Consider the following 16,248-nt stretch of genomic DNA (forward strand, 5'->3'; position numbering starts at 1 on the left):
ACTCTCACACACACACACACACACACACACACACACACACACACACACGCACACACGCACACACGCACACACGCACACACGCACACACACGGTTGTCAAGTCATTAGCAGTAGCTGGTGAGCTAGCAGCTTGTTTTCGTGTTGCAGCAGCCAAGCTGCCACGGTTAAGTTGACACCAGCCAATGCCCGGGGCAACACTCAGTGGCGTCCAGTTAGCTGCTAGCTGCGGTGGCAGACCGCCTGCAGTGCAGCTGCATGGGACCAAGGACAGATTACTGCACAGGCCTACCGGGCACAGGCCCAGGGGCCCAACAGCCATGTCCGCACCTGAAGCCTCTCTGCACAACAAAAATCCCTTAATTATTGGTCTATAGCAGGGGTACTCAATTAAAAGTCCCCGAGGGCCAGTTTTTCAAAATTCCTCCCAATAAAGGGCCGGGCCGGGCTGACACGACACGACCCCCACCAAAAAAAAATATTTTAAAAAAAATGAAAAATGATAAGGCCTTTGTAATCACAAAACACACGCACTCACACCCACAGCAGATATTTAGTTTCCAGTGACAGGATGGGAGAACATTTCTCTCATAAAGGGCCTGCATTTTTCTGGAGCACTGTGGGGTGAGGTGCCTGCCTTGCTGTCATTGCCACCCACCCTTCAGTATTTTTTTCTTAAATGACATAAGATTATCTTTTTTAAATGACATAAGATTAGCCTATATTTGCAGACTACATTCATAAACATTTATTTCTTAGTGAGAAAACCAATAAGCCTGAAGATAACACTTTTCAAACAAATGTTGCTTATTATGACTTTGTTTATGCAGCTCTCACATGCATAATGAGAATCAGATGCAATAATGGACCCAACAAAGAGGACACATAGATAGGAGGACACCAGGTTTTGCCAACAAGAAAATGGCACATTGATGCAATGTTGATTAAATGCAACAGCCAATAATAAATCATCAAGTTGCTCATAACTTTGTTTGAAATCTTATGAGGGGCTTAGCTTTCCAAACGAACTATTTGGGGACTGTTTAAAAGTGTGAAAAGTTTATCAAGCAATTCGTTTTTAAGTAGGCTACCCCTAGTTAGCTGCCAGCAGAGCTCAAACACAATTTGCCTTCATTTGTGTTAGCAACTAGCTACAGCTAGTGCTAAACCAATTCGAAGTCCTAACACACTGTATGCAATGAAATGTGGACCATTACTTTCAAAAACGAGGCAAAGAGAACTTTGTAAATAATTTATTGACAAGTTCTACCGTACTTCCCTTCAGTAGTCTACCTCACAACAGCCTCTGCCACCCTGTCACTTCTGTTTGGAGCCTGCAGGGAGAAACTGATTGAGGGGGCGGAGTCACGGCACGCATCTTCCTAGCGTCTGTGGCGCGATTTCAAAATAAGAGCCGACAGCGCGATCGGACCAAAAAAAAAAAAAAATTTTTTTTTTTTTTTTTTTTTAATTTTTCAAAATTATTCGAGGGCCACAAATAGATGCCCCGCGGGCCACAAGTGGCCCGCGGGCCGCTATTTGAGTATGGGGGGTCTATAGTGTGTTTAGTGTGTATAGTGTGTATTGTGTTTAAACGGTACTTTAAAACAACTGTATTTTCACATTTTCTCCCCCAACCCCCTGACAAGAAAAGGCTCTCTAACATCTCTGTTAAGTCCCCAAATCTTTTGCAACCTTGTGATGCCATGGAGGGGGGCCTTTCTTGTTGTCTGGGCCAGGGGCCCATGGAGTCATAATCTGTCCCTGCATGGCACTGTGAATACCCACCAACCGGCTTCTCCCTCCCTGTGGAGCTCACTTGCTGCCATCTCAGCATATCAGGACGGGCCGATGAAAAAAAAATCCAATTTGAGTGCTGAAGCTTCCCTGGGAGCAAGGTGCCACCCAAGGTCGTGAGAGAGTTGTGCGATGTGAGCACACATATTGATGACAAACTACTGCAGCCTGCCCCAGTGGAACAAAAATGCATGCAACCCCTCAATATGCAACAGTGATTATTAGCTAACTCACTTTACTTTAATACCATTCTCTTCTCTCTCTTGGGCTGGGCTGTGGCTGTGTGTAGCGATAAGGGACCTACAAAGCTGGTTCAGGATAAGTTAAGGTTAAGTTAAGAGGTAAATAATATCATAGAGGAGCCTGGAGTCCTCGTTTTCTTAAGAAAAGTTCTTGTATTAGAGGATTTACCTCTTAACTTAACCAGCTTGCAGTATAGGCCCAAGATGTCTACAGCCGGACTCAAACAACACAACTATTGGCCCGATTCTCCATTGGAACCCCCCTTACAACAATTGGTGGAACATTGCCCCACAGGACCTGGGTAAGCAATAGTCTGGCAAGGTGTCCTCTTCGTGACCGACATTCTAAGACAGAATTTTGGCATTCAAAGAGTTGCAGATTGCAAAGCAAAGATATCAAACACTGTTTGATATTTATGACACAAAATATAACGTTGGGCATTGTCTCTGTGAAGAGATTGATGGTTGCGATTCTCTTTATGTGTGAGGCTCAAATTCGGACCCAAAATCGGAGTCGAGTAGTTTGAGCCTGGCTTAACAGACTGTGGAAGGTTTTCATAATCAGAGAGACCCACTGACTCTTTCCTCGATGTACCTTTTTACTTCTGCCTAGTTCATTTTTGGAGGCCCATTATATTATATATATTATATTATATTACATTACATTACGTTTAGGGCTGGGACTTAAACGTGTTAATTTTGATTAATAAACAACACTTACATTAACGTATAAAAAACCCACACTATAATATAGTTACGGGTCATTCCATGTCAATTCACACGCCTTCCCCACATGACCCTCTCCGATTTACCCGATATCTCACATACAGGTACCTTTTGATGTCAATTGAAAGAATACCAAGTATTAGCACCCTACGTCCAACGGTTGCGGAGCTGAAGCCCTCCAAAGTTGGGGTGCCATGCCCACTTTTCAAGCCTGTGAATTGAATACAAAATGTACAAGCAGATTTTGACACCCCTGGTTTTAGTTTGAAGGAAGATACAGGCCTAAAAATCACCATGGCCCCTGAATATGACCCTGTCTACCAGATGATGTACTTACAAATAGCATGCCTTGATTATTTTTGGCTATATTAAGCCTTAAAAATTGAATTTGTGAAAACCGTGATGAAGTGTCTTGCCATTTTGGGGTTCCAGATCTTGGGAACTTTGTATGCTTTGGGAATTATAATTGATTTTCCATCATATTTGGGAACTGTACAGTGTATTCCAAAAACATTAGGGCACTCAGACTTTTAACGATGGAATAGGAGGGACTCAAAAACAGCTTTTGGACAAAATTACCTTACGGTACCCTCTACTTCAGGCCTCAAATTAACCATGTGGGCACTTGATGACTGGAACGCTCCTTTAACCCCATGTACAGTAGCACTGTATCAAACATTCAAGCTTGGAAAAACTTTGTTTTTCAAAGTTCTTCATATTAATCTTGGCCTTCAAAGTATATGTTTTTGTCTATGTCTTATCACAGTGTCTGTTTTGTCTGCTGCCATCTGCTGGTCAAAGAACGTAACAACAGTGCAATGTAAGAAAACAAAAGGGGCTGAAAAATCTTGCCCATAATTTACCAATAAAGTAGCCTAGAAATCTAGACGCCCCTAGGGGTTAAGCTCGCTAGGCTACCAATAAAGCACTTTAATTCTACAGTATATTGCTATATATTCATTTTGATTTTAACAAGCATTATGCAGAATGCTCAATCATGATTACATTTCTACCAGGACACGCCCACCCCCATGTCTGGTAGAAATGTAGTGCAGGGTTGAGGCCATCTTGGGACTGGCATCATGATTGAGCATTAAGCAGTCACACTTTTTATTATTTGAACTAGAAATATTCATCATGCTTGTTTAAATCATAATTAATATATAGCATTATACTGTATAATTACAGTGCTTTATTGGTAAATTATGGGCAAGATTTCCCAGCCCCTTTTGTTTTATAACATTATGCTGTTGTTACTTTTTTAGACCAGCAGATGGCAGCAGACGAAACAGACACTGTGATAAGATATAGAGAAAAACATATACTTTGAAGGTCAAGATTAATATGAAGAACTTTGAAAAACAAAGTTTTTCCAAGCTTGAATGATTGATACAGTGCTACTGTACATGGGGTTAAAAGGGCGTTCCAGTTATCAAGTGCCCACATGGTTAATTTGAGGACTGAAGTAGAGGGTACCGTAAGGTCATTTTGTCTCAAAGCTGTTTTTGAGTCCCTCCTATTTTATCTTTTAAAGTCTGAGCACCCTAAATATTTTGGAATTAACTGTACAGTTCCCAAATATGATGGAAAATCAATTATAACTCCCAAAGCATACATAGTGTCCAAGTTCTGGAACCCCAAAATGGCAAGACTCTTCATCACGCTTTTCACAAATTCAGTTTTTAAGGCTTAATATAGCCAAAAATAATCAAGGCATGCCATAAGTAAGTACATCATCTGGTAGACGGGGTCATATTGGGGGCCATTGTGATTTTTAGGCCTGTATCTTCCTTGAAACTAAAACCAGAGGTGTCAAAATCTGCTTGTAATTTTGAATGCAATTCACAGGCTTGAAAAGTGGGCATGGCACCCCAACTTTGGAGGGCTTCATCTCTGCAACCGTTGGACGTAGGGTGCTAATACTTGGTATTCTTTCAATTGACATCAAAATGTACCTGTATGTGAGATATCGGGTAAATCCGAGAGGGTCATGTGGGGAGATTCTAGGGAATCATGTGAATTGACATGGAATGACCCTAACTCAGTTCTGCTAGAAGTATACAGTCTGTTATAGCCTCTGAAGCAAAAGAAAGATGTTTTCTAATAGTCAGTGTTTACAATGTTCTGAATGTTTACTTTATAGAGGGTCTACCTATACCTAAAAAAGGCACTGCTCTGTTGATCTTGGTTAATTACCACATTACAAAAAATAAACAATATTTTGTTGATTAAGTGTATATATTGACATCATTATTCAAAATCCATGTGAGAAAAAAATACTTTTCACTGTCCTCAAGTCAGATATTTATATGCGGTTTGATCTAAAGGCCAGCGCTCTAACCATTGAGCCATGGCTGCCCCACACATTTCACAGACAGATGCTCTAATTTGGTGAGATAGATTTTGAGCCTACAGGTGTAATACCATCATCTGTTGTAACACAAGGCAAACTAATACTGAACAACCTGTGTGGGGAATATTTTGGACTAATGACACCAGCTTATGGAGAAGATTGATTGACCAAGTCGAAACAAAGCCTGCTGTTTGTTTCTTTCAATTAGCGCAGGTGTAAGACTGAGCAATATGGTGAAAGCTTGATCACACAATCACTTTTCATATTGACTATGCCAATCATGATTAGGACTTGGCATAACAGGAATTGCAAAGTCATATTGGTTTTCATTTACTGGAGTGGTTCGAATTACACATGATGATATATTTTTTGTTGTAAATCCTACAGATATTAATTGAGTGACCACACTTAACAATGGCGAGATAGCTGAGCGGTGTGCGCATATCTTTGTGTTTTTTTAAATCGGACCTGAATTGCCCATGTTCAGGGTGGAAATTAAAAAAGAAAGCATCACATAAGACAAGTCTCATTGGCATTTTTAAAAAGAAGGCTTCATGGAGAATTAAGAAAAAAATTTAATTAAATTCTGTGGACAATCCCACAAGGTGTTCTGGTGCTCTGAAAATGGCACCCCAAATGATTTGTCAGACTTGTGAGGTCTTCTGGTCAAACACTGATGGGGTTTCCTTTCTATTTATAGCTTTTTATGAGAGTGTTTCTACTTGTATTCACAAGCAGAAAAAATCATGAGGCTATGTTGGGCACAAATATGTCTTCTGAAGGCCTAAACAGAGCACAGCCAAAAACACCAGTACAATTTGTATCATCTTTGAGGGAATGCTATGACGATGCAGGATCATACAGAACAAAACTGACAGTTTTGCAACAAACAATTCCGATCTATGTAGCAGCATGCCAAATTTGAGCTTCCTACATGGTTTAGTTCTTGAGCTATGGGCTTGTGAACTTTGACAAAAAAAAGAGTGTGAACAAAATGGGCACCCCCCTCCCCCAGTAAAATTGTCTGTAACACGGAGAGTATACATCTTACATTCAAATAAATTTACAGTGTTTCTCTTAAGTACCATGGGTACACTTGGTAATATTTTCAGAATTTTTTGAGACCTAAGTGCGCGGGCTCCTGTTGATTTGGCGTGGAATGACCCATACATAAACTGGTAGGCAACAGATTTATTCCCATATTTTTTCAAATGTAATTTGGGCCAGACAGTAGCGGTTTCATGATAAGAAGTGACAGACCAACTTTTTCCCCTCATGGTTGTGGGGACGCAATGACCCATCACAGTAGGCTAGTATGGTTAATAGTCTCTATATTTGGTCAAATGTACAGTATATCACCTACGCTATAGCCAGATACCATCCAAAACTGCTGATTCCTAATTGGATCTCACTGACAAGGTCTCCTCTGAAGGTTAGTCTGTCAAATTGGTGTGAGGCAGAGGAGTTACTATTTCACATCTCCACATATCTTTGCAGGTATTCCAATGCCTGTCAGCTGATTACTGTTTTCAAGAAAAACAAGTCGAGACACGATACGAAATACCTACAGTCATAACAGCACAGGACACACCAGTTGAATAAGGCCAGCATTAAAGGAAATTATAGCATAGCATCAAGACATGCAACTGAATTGTGCAACAGACAGAAGGTTGTTGCAATAAAAAACACACATTATTAAAGGTCTATGTTTAAAGGGGCTCTATGTAGGATTAAAAGTTTAATTAATCACTGTCCCGAGGCAGCCGATGCTTATTTGAGTCATTTGTAAGTGAAAGATGACTCTCGCAACCACTTTCACAGTCCGCTGTCAGAGAACCCCAAATGTAACTTTTGACAGAGCGGCCCGCTACGAGTGTCATGGGAAACACTTCGCTTTACAAAATTACAGATTTCAGATTACGAAATCTGTCATTTCAAGGGTCTGAACTCTGAATGTGACCAAATTATTAATTAAACAAATGATCCAAATTCAGCACAGTGCCTCAAACATTTTCACTTTGTCACTTGTCAATGTCAACCATTTAATACTCCAGGTCTTACATGACATAAGATCATGGTCAAATAAATATTAATGTTTTGGTGACTTTTGGTGTCATTTTACAGACCCATTTGACATCTTAACTTAATACTACAACCGAGATGAATAATGTGTGTGGATGGTCTGTATGCTACAATTAAAGCTGTGGAACAAGTGTCTACAAGTGCACTTAGTGTTTCACCATTTAATATATTTCCCTGAAAGACATCAGACAGTGACCACAACATTCTGTGTTAAGTGACAGCATGCAAGGCTTCAATATGGTATATGGGTGGTTGACGTTTAAGGGCGTAACGCAAAAAGAAAAAGTTTTTCCAATTCCTGAAAAAAATAAAGCAATTATTGGTCGGTGGAATATCGCCTTATTTTTGCCATTTTTGGGAAAATGTGTCCTGCATCAACACATTGCATAGGCATGTCACACCGCAGGAAAATGAAATCACACCACAGAAAATTCACTGCATTATGGCCATTTTTATCCTTTTGTATACATGACTGACATCTGAGCTCATGCTAACTTGATAATGATATTGTGATTAATCTTAATATGCGTTTTCATTTATAAAAAAAACTTTTTTCCTTCTATAAAAGAGTAGTCACTCCACAGGACACCATAAAATGAACCTAAGCATTGCGTGACAGAAACATAATATGAAGACATATTAAGAGGTTAATAGTCACCATAAACTTCCACAGCACTCTCCAATAACTGAGGTACTGACTGGTTAGGAGCCAGTCTTTAAGACCCACGTAGTTGGCATTGCAACTGCCCATTCACAAACATTGACATACAGGACGCAATTTGTGTTACGAAATTGAACTTGTAGTTAATATTACTGACTTGAGTTTTTTTCACATTCACATATCTTAATATAAAGTTAATAATTATGCCATCATGCCAAATGCTTCATACATTATTCAAAATGTTGTTGGTTAATTTATATATATATATATATATATTATATTCCAGGTTTCATTAATGTTACAGTCACACCGCAGGATATTTGACATATAAACCTTTACATAAATCTTAACAAAAATGTTTCTTCTCATCTAAGACTAATATGAAACATAATGTACCACATCTTCTTTCATTGACATTTGTTTTTTAAAGGAAAAATAACACTTTTGTAGGTTTTTAACCAATGTTACGAAAAAAACAAGGCGTCACTTCAACCACCCATATACAGGTAATTAAGAACACAAAGGTGTTTAAATGAGAAGGTATGAGGTATTGTCTGTAGTTCTTGTTTCCTGATACAGAATTGTTCCACTTCCTAAAAAGAATTGTGATCAGGTTGTAGATAACAAATCTGTGGAGAAACTGCACTGTTTAAGCAAGAAAAGGGAAGCTAGTACATTCAGTGTACTGTGACACTACCCCCTTCTCTCTCCCAAACACACACACTCAGACTACATCAACACGACAACGCAACCAGAGCCACAGAGAGAACAGAGTTGGGCTATGATTTGATCTCTGGTCACATGGTTTTATCCTAGGTTCCGAGTAAACCCATTTCAGCCAACGTTTGTGTTAGCATGACTAGGTTAAGAGTACCAATTCTACAAAGTTAGCTGATCAGCCATAGGGTCATTTCACGAGCAATCAGACACCTTGGGGCACGAACGACCTGGATTGCAATACAACTTAGTGTGCCTTTTCAGAGGCGAGGTAGAACCCCAGAACTGCATGAGCCTGGCACCAATTACACTAGTCTACACTTGATCATGGCAGTCAATTTAAGTCACAAAGAGATGATTTTGATGTTGTTTGAAAGCTCTTTTCAATGTTATGAATAAGACTGAAATGATGGTGTTTGGTTCCCAAGTCCTTTCAGAGAAAATGTGACTTAAAGCTTGAAATGAGTTGTAGTAACATAGTAATAGAGTAGTGTTAGACAAGATTACCCCATCCTACATGAGTACCCCATCCGACACTCTCCAAATTACCATTTGCATTAGCGTTTTGGGTCAGGTGGGGTACTCACGTCAGGTGGGGTACTCACGTCAGGTGGGGTATTCTTCCCAAACAGTGCTCTATTAATGAAGTTTGAAGATCCCTGCAGGTAAGTGCTGGTAAACACAAGAGTGTTCAACACTTCAAAATAAATATGTTTACTACACCCTTGTTTGACCTTTTGCTCATTTAAAAAGCTAATTTCAAACTAATTCCAACCTTTGTCACATTATATCTGAAATGACTCAAGAACCAAACACCATACGTAATAGCTGTTGGAGGAGGGAGAAAAGGAGTACACAATGGATGGAAGATGTGTGCGTGCGCGTGTGAACATGGCTTTTAACAGCACTATAAGGACATAAAATGCCATTTTCATTTACTTTGAACTGTTAATCACATACTTAATCAAAGGCAAGAAAGCACACCCTGGGGCAATGTACACCTCAGTGAGGTATTTCTTCTGGAATTTGTTTTGGTCACATTAACGTTTCAAAAAAATGAACGCACAGCTGTGGGCAGGTCTGCTCCAGAACTAAATTGTCAACCACCAGGTTGTGCAATGGCCTCCTCCATTACGAAGGCCAAAACAATTTGACTTGTCAACCTCCACCCAAAACATGTCGCAAAAAACACGACTGATATCCTTTCAAAAAATGCCCCCACATGCAAGAGCTTGCACTGTGAACCGGATGGTGAATTCCTCATCTTATCTACACAACCTCGCTTCAGTTAACTTACACCAGACAACACAACTGACAACATTTCCTGCTTAAAAAAGCCAATAAAAACAGTGACTATCCTGTGTTATCGGTTGTATTCATTTGACATCCCCACATTGTTGTGTCTTGGTGCGATTCGAATTGAAGTTAGCAGTCCTCTTCCCAGACCTAACTTACCTCCCTGTGCGCAGCTGAGCAGGCTCCAAAACTGCATGGTGCTATATCTTCAGGCCAGGCAGAGGCTGAGGCCCTGCCTTGGAAAATCTCTTAGCCACTCTTAACTTACAGTTTTCACCAAAAACAATGACAATTTGAAGGTTTCTCTTTCTCTCCACCTGGCTTTTGAGGGCCTGCCACCATGCTGTCTGACACGCATTCCCGACCTAAAAAGAATTCTGAGACGTACTCCACCTTTCCTGCCTCCACTCCTCTTGCTCCTCCTTTAAAGTTGTTAGTGCTAGCTATGACATGTCAAGCCGCCTCCTCTCAAAACACCAGAGGTGAGTGTAGTCACTGGGTGCATTCCAATTATGCGGACTCTCGTCCTCCACTTGTGCTTGTGGCCTCCCGTTTTGCTGAGGCCCTGCCTTCGTGGAGAAAACAATAAAGTTTACCCGTTGTCAGTCTAGCTACTTTTGGGGGGCTGTTATTCATCCGCCATCCCAATTGCAAATGAGACAATGACATTAGAATTGTGCCTTTGCAAGATATTGAATACATTTTCTGTCGTGAGTGATGTGATCATGAGGTCACAAGCAGGCGAGTGAGCAAGGGAGGACAGAGTCCGCATATTGGAATGCACTCACTGAACAGACTCCCTCTGCAGTGGTAGTCATCAAACAGCAACCTGGAGCAATACGGCAGGTGCATTATGTTCAAATGGACTGATTATGTTCAAGACCTTGGAGTAGCCTATCAGGTGAGATAAAGACTTACAAGACTGACAACACAAAGTCACTGCTAAGTCAGTTCTATAGCAAAACTGTTTGTGGAATAAAGCTATTTATTATTCAGGCCTACTATGTATCTCTGTTGACACTGACGGCAATAAATGTATGAAGATAAATCATGCAACACTTTGCACCGCTAAATAGACAGTCATCACACATTTAAGTTTCTTACACTCTTACACTTGTGTCTTTGTGCACCATAAGTCAGTCAATGAACAGAAGTCTTTCCTTTCAGGATGGGTGACTTGACTTCAAATAAAGACACTGCTGTTCTTCATTTAACTGATTAGGCCTAAACCTGGTATAGTGTTAAAAGATAAATGTGACATACAGCTACAAAAAATGAAAGGATTGAAAAGCAATTTCTCTGAAAAGCAATTTATTTTTATATTGGGCCACTTATACTTTCTTTTAGATAATAAGAAAAGGCTGCTGTAGGCCTAGCCTACTCCATCTCAGTATAGGACATAAAACAAATTCAGGGGATGGCCTACCCAGTTACTTTTAATGCTATCTCCTAAATCAAGTTTAAGGTGAAATTTATGGTAACATCGTGCTCAACACCGCTCAAGTTCAAAACAAAACGTCCTGGCACAATGTAGAACTAATAGCTCTTTGGGGCAACAATTACCCAGCGAAAATTGGACATCATGTAAACAAGTTTTCACATGGCTTTTGAGACGCATAGCGCTCTAGCCATCAGCACATTTGTTTCAATGAAACAAGTTGTCTCTACTGTGGCATTGGTAGGGATTGAAACAATGTGTCCTACCGCCGCATTCTGAATAAATAACGTGTTTTGTTCTTTGCACCAATGTGGCACGTCGAATCTGGAGTGCTGCGCGAAGGTGTAGCATCGGTAATACCCTAGTGTAGTGTATTCCATTATGCGAAGCGATCTAAAATCGGCATTTTGTAGGGAAAACCTAGAAAGCATGAAATCTAAGTCGAACTACACACACACACACAAGAGGTGAAAAGGCTAGAGGACATTTGATGATTGGCGATTTGGCTTAACAAAATACTTCAGCTCTGTAGCACAGTAAACAAACCATATCGTTCTTTGTTGATGTCTGCCAATTTAACACCAGCTGGGAATCATGCAAAACAACCTGCAATGATCCACAACAAACACAATGCGACTCAGCAAAATATCATCCCTCCCTGCTAACGGGTCTGCGCTAACCCTCCCGAAACCCCCATGCTAACAGCTAACATTTCAATTGCCACAATATTTGTGGAACATTGTGAAATGTACATGTTGCATGCGCATCTCCAAAACTTACCTTTAATCCCCCAGAACGGGCGTCTGTGGCGGCCCCTTTCAGTTCAACTCCCGTTTCCCGCAAAAAGCTTAAATCCTGTTATGAGCGTAGTTCCTCAGGCGGCTCTGTGGGGTCTTCCTCCTCTGTCTCTCTCCTCCAACAGCTACACACTCCCTCTCCTTTTCCTGCTGTCACCACGGCGCTGCATCCTGGGATGATAATAGCCAATATGGCTGACGCGCAAAGTAACCTCTCGGTCAACCGGAGAGGAACGCCCTTTCAAAATTTCTACTGAGCGGTCATCAGGTGGTCGACTCCTGTCTGTACGAGTGGGCCTTCCTAGTTGCTGTTAAGTGGTTACTACTCACCCTCATTACTGCTTCTATCAAATGGGTTACACCTGGGCATGATATGGAAAGCTCTCAAACCTCATCTCAATATCTCTCAAGAACTCACTGGACATTAGGCTACAGGTCAACAACACTTAGGCCAAATGGCATATCTGTGCCCACCAGTAACATTTTTTCCCACACACAAGATGTCATCAACACCTACACTAAATCAGCAAAGGACTGAGATGATGCATGTCTCCATTGTTGCTGGGCATCCTCATAAGCATACTTACAAAACACACACACACACACACACACACACACACACACACACACACACACACACACACACACACACACACACACACACACACACACACACACACACACACACACACACACACACACACACACACACGGCATCCTCCCACGTCTGCCAAAGGGGGCACGAATCACAGCCCTCCTCATGGGCGTCTGGAATGCAGTCCACTCTAGACACCACACAATACACACTGTTCACAGTTCACTAGTTGGGGATAACACAGTTAGTCATTGACGGACAGAAAAAAAGGAAAACTACTGCATATTATGGCAAGTGAAGTATAGCACAAAAAAAATATGTACAACATTAGATGGGTCTTTTATGAAGTAAAGAAAGAGTGACCTTGGAAACAAATGAAGCATAACTTGCTGCCTGAACATGCTCTAAATGAACACCCACCAACCAGCCAATGACAACTTATTAGCCCCTTTGATTGGTGGTAAGTATGTTTGCCTTGTAAGCTTAACATCTATATACTACTATATTGGCTGGTGATTTTAATTTAAAAGCCTGGAGAGAAAATTCACGAAAATCAACAAATTTGAGAAATGAAATCAATCCTTCCTTTTTCTATATACAATCTGTAATGTGCCATGTTTTTAAATAAAGTAATGTGCGTACATAGTAAGTATTTGGTCGATAGAAATGAAGTAGGTTTTTAGAAAGAAAGAAAAAAACACAGCTTCATGAAGATCTCATTGCATCATTTTGGCAGTGATCTGTAGTATCAACAAATGTCACTCATACATTCTGGCTATAAACAAATCAATTTATTGTAAATGACAAAGATGTCAGATATGTAATGTATCAAAAATTTGACTAAAATTAAATAACTGTAGTATTGGTTAATGTCTTCATGAAAGTACATTCACCAAATCAGCCGATCCTAATCTGCACAACCAAGTAGATGGGCTAATTATAAACTAGATGAGCTAGATTTAAAGTCAATTAAACAGTTCTGCAAGTGCCTGACAATACAATCACATGCCTGATGAAGACCCTGTTGGGTCGAAACGTTGTATGACCTAAATACATTTCAAAGCGGAGCTACAGTGTGCGGACTTCTACTTTTTCCACTACCAGAAAATCCAAACATTTTATTTTTGTTTATGCCCTTCCCCTCATGCTTTTCATCTCCAACATCGTCATTCCTGAGGCATATAGTCCGATATCAGTTTTCAGCAATATTCCTAACAGGGTAATCAGACCAGATTTTGCAACACTTAGCAAAAGAACGTGAATTTAAGTGTACTGTGAGTATACTGCTTTTTACTAATGTGCACAATGATATAGCCTGATTATCATCAACTTTCAAATCTCTTCGAGACTTGGTCTGACCAAGAGCATAACAATTAACGTTTCCCAAATGGCATGGTTGACCCTTCTCCCTAGGTTTGCTACTGGTTGACTGGTTTCCGATAGGGTGGGTGGAGTTCCCGATTTTTCTGGAGATCAGAAATGATATTAATAAAGTATACTTTAAGTACACTTAATGTAGGCCTATACTCACAAGAACATTAAATTATGTAAATTTAATAATGCAATATAAGCTAGATGCTGCGTATTTAAGTATTAAGTATATTAATAAAGTATACTTTAAGTACACTTAATGTAGGCCTATACTCACAAGAACATTAAATTATGTAAATTTAATAATGCAATATAAGCTAGATGCTGCGGCCTGGAGTACGTGTACAGTGTATTCCAAACACAATTTCGTTGTCAAATTTATTTGTCAATGACAATAAAAAGCTCTTGAGCTCTTGACTAAAGCATTCTACACTCTGTGGCCTTTTTAGACTTACAGGGTATTAAATTACAAGCTCCATAGCAATTTCTGGGTTGCACTTGACGTCACATCCTCGAAATCTCTTTGATCTACCGCTGCTGGTGGTGATCTACCGCTGCTGGTGGTGGGTCACCTGGGATTGTAGCCATTGAAATCCATTGAAAAGTTTAAAAAAATGGACATTCACATACAATTTTGAGTTAGACCTAAAGACACATTATAGGTCTTGTTTAAAAGCTGAGAATCATCATCTCCTCTTGGGGCCTTTTCGCACCAGAACGGCCGCCGTCGGTGCGATGGAAGCTCCGGCGAAAATGCATGGAAACAGATCGGTCCTTCCACACCAACACAGCGGTAGTCGGGCGATAGCAGTGTAGGAGACGTCTCAGTGCCATGCTGCATTTGTAAAATCTAACTCGAGCGGAATTTTGACGGCAGCGGCCGTCAGTGTCTCGTTGCAATGAATGGCAAAGCAACAAAGTGGGGAAGGGGGCGTGGGTTTTGAACAGGACTGGCCGTGTACACCAACGCGGTCAGAGTGAAAGGCTGAGTAGAGACAAACCGACAGAGATTCGGCAGAAAGACCGCCGTCTTCTCGCTGCTACCACGCCACGCTCTGATGTGAAACTGGCTTAACACAACAAGCACCATGAAGGACAGTAGCGTGGAGGATGTACTATTTTTTTTTCCAAGTGTCCTACTGTATACTCAACTTTCCAAATGTTGATCTTTAGAAAACTAAAAAAGCTCCCACCCACTGTCCTCATTTGCAGGAGCTTTTTTTGCTTTCAATCATTGGTGATCCCAGGTATCTCCCCCAGTGCACCTGCCAAAGGAGGTGTGCAAGAAGATGACATAAGACCAATGGTGATCTTGCTATCAACTCTGATGAATGTGCATTAAAGATGCAAATGATTGGCTCAGCCACCTGTAGCCTGTGAGTCCCTCTACTCAACTTTCCAAAAGCCGATTTTGCCGTCTCATAGATAGGTTTCCCGTTTACAAACATTCACGCCATGAGGAGGGGCAAGATGCTAAGCAGCCAACCATGTGAGTGCATTTTTTGAGTGACAGCAGTTTCCAACAATCAGAGATTGAAAAGTGCACAGCCAGGGATGCGCAGCCAGAGATTGTTTACAAACGAGAAACTGTAGAGGCTGTAGAGGTGGGGCGCCCAGAATGATTTGAAAAAATAAAAATTAAAAATTAGAAAAGTGTACTGTGGGGCTGTTTCCAGTCACCTTAACAACATAATCCTGTGTGACAGTGACACCCTTGTGCGATTATGTTTTTCCCCGCTGTCCGTGAGTCCTTTGCTCTACTCGACTTTCCAAATGGCGATCTTGCCATCCAGGTTGGCTGAGCCACTCAGGACATAGCGGTCCTCGGCCGAGCAGAGCGCCCGCACGCTGTCCGTGTGGGCCAGCAGCTCCTTCTCCACCACGGCCCGGGCCACGTCCACCACAAAGATCTTCCCAACCGCCTGACTGTGACTATCCTTCTCCAAGGAGGCCCGGCAGCCAACCCAGATCTGGACAGAGAAAAAAGACAAAGACGGATACTATATATTTCTGGAGAGAAAAGAGGGCCAATTCAAGATCACCTTATAATAGTTTCAAAGTCTTCTCCTCAAACAAAGTTTGTTATACCCGACATATACCCAAGAAAGAAAGAAAGAAAGAAAGAAAGAAAGAAAGAAAGAAAGAAAGAAAGAAAGAAAGAAAGAAAGAAAGAAAAG

The 16,248-nt window shown here is 40.9% G+C and overlaps 2 protein-coding genes across 3 annotated transcripts in view; both read right to left on the bottom strand.

Annotated features, from left to right (window-relative positions):
• Positions 1-12,523, bottom strand: part of ptk2ab (protein tyrosine kinase 2ab) — an 84,840-nt gene extending 72,317 nt beyond the window's left edge. Inside the window, exon 1 of one of the 2 annotated variants that reach the window (XM_063199776.1) lies at positions 12,089-12,523. Coding sequence is in view for 1 of the 2 variants with exons in the window: in XM_063199771.1 (XP_063055841.1) it covers positions 10,030-10,066 (37 nt within the window). In the remaining variant the exon portion in view is untranslated. Of the gene's footprint in view, positions 1-10,029; positions 10,823-12,088 lie in introns of those variants that run through there. The other variant, XM_063199771.1, reaches the window with a different exon arrangement.
• A 1,870-nt stretch (positions 12,524-14,393) lies between these two features.
• The window catches only part of dennd3b (DENN/MADD domain containing 3b), a 37,643-nt gene continuing 35,788 nt past the window's right edge, over positions 14,394-16,248 (bottom strand). The window contains exon 25 of the mRNA XM_063199778.1: positions 14,394-16,041. Coding sequence (XP_063055848.1) covers positions 15,829-16,041 — 213 coding nt within the window. The 3' untranslated portion in view covers positions 14,394-15,828. The remainder of the gene's footprint in view (positions 16,042-16,248) is intronic.

This window comes from Engraulis encrasicolus, chromosome 5 (assembly GCF_034702125.1).
Source record: "Engraulis encrasicolus isolate BLACKSEA-1 chromosome 5, IST_EnEncr_1.0, whole genome shotgun sequence".
NCBI lineage: Eukaryota > Metazoa > Chordata > Actinopteri > Clupeiformes > Engraulidae > Engraulis > Engraulis encrasicolus.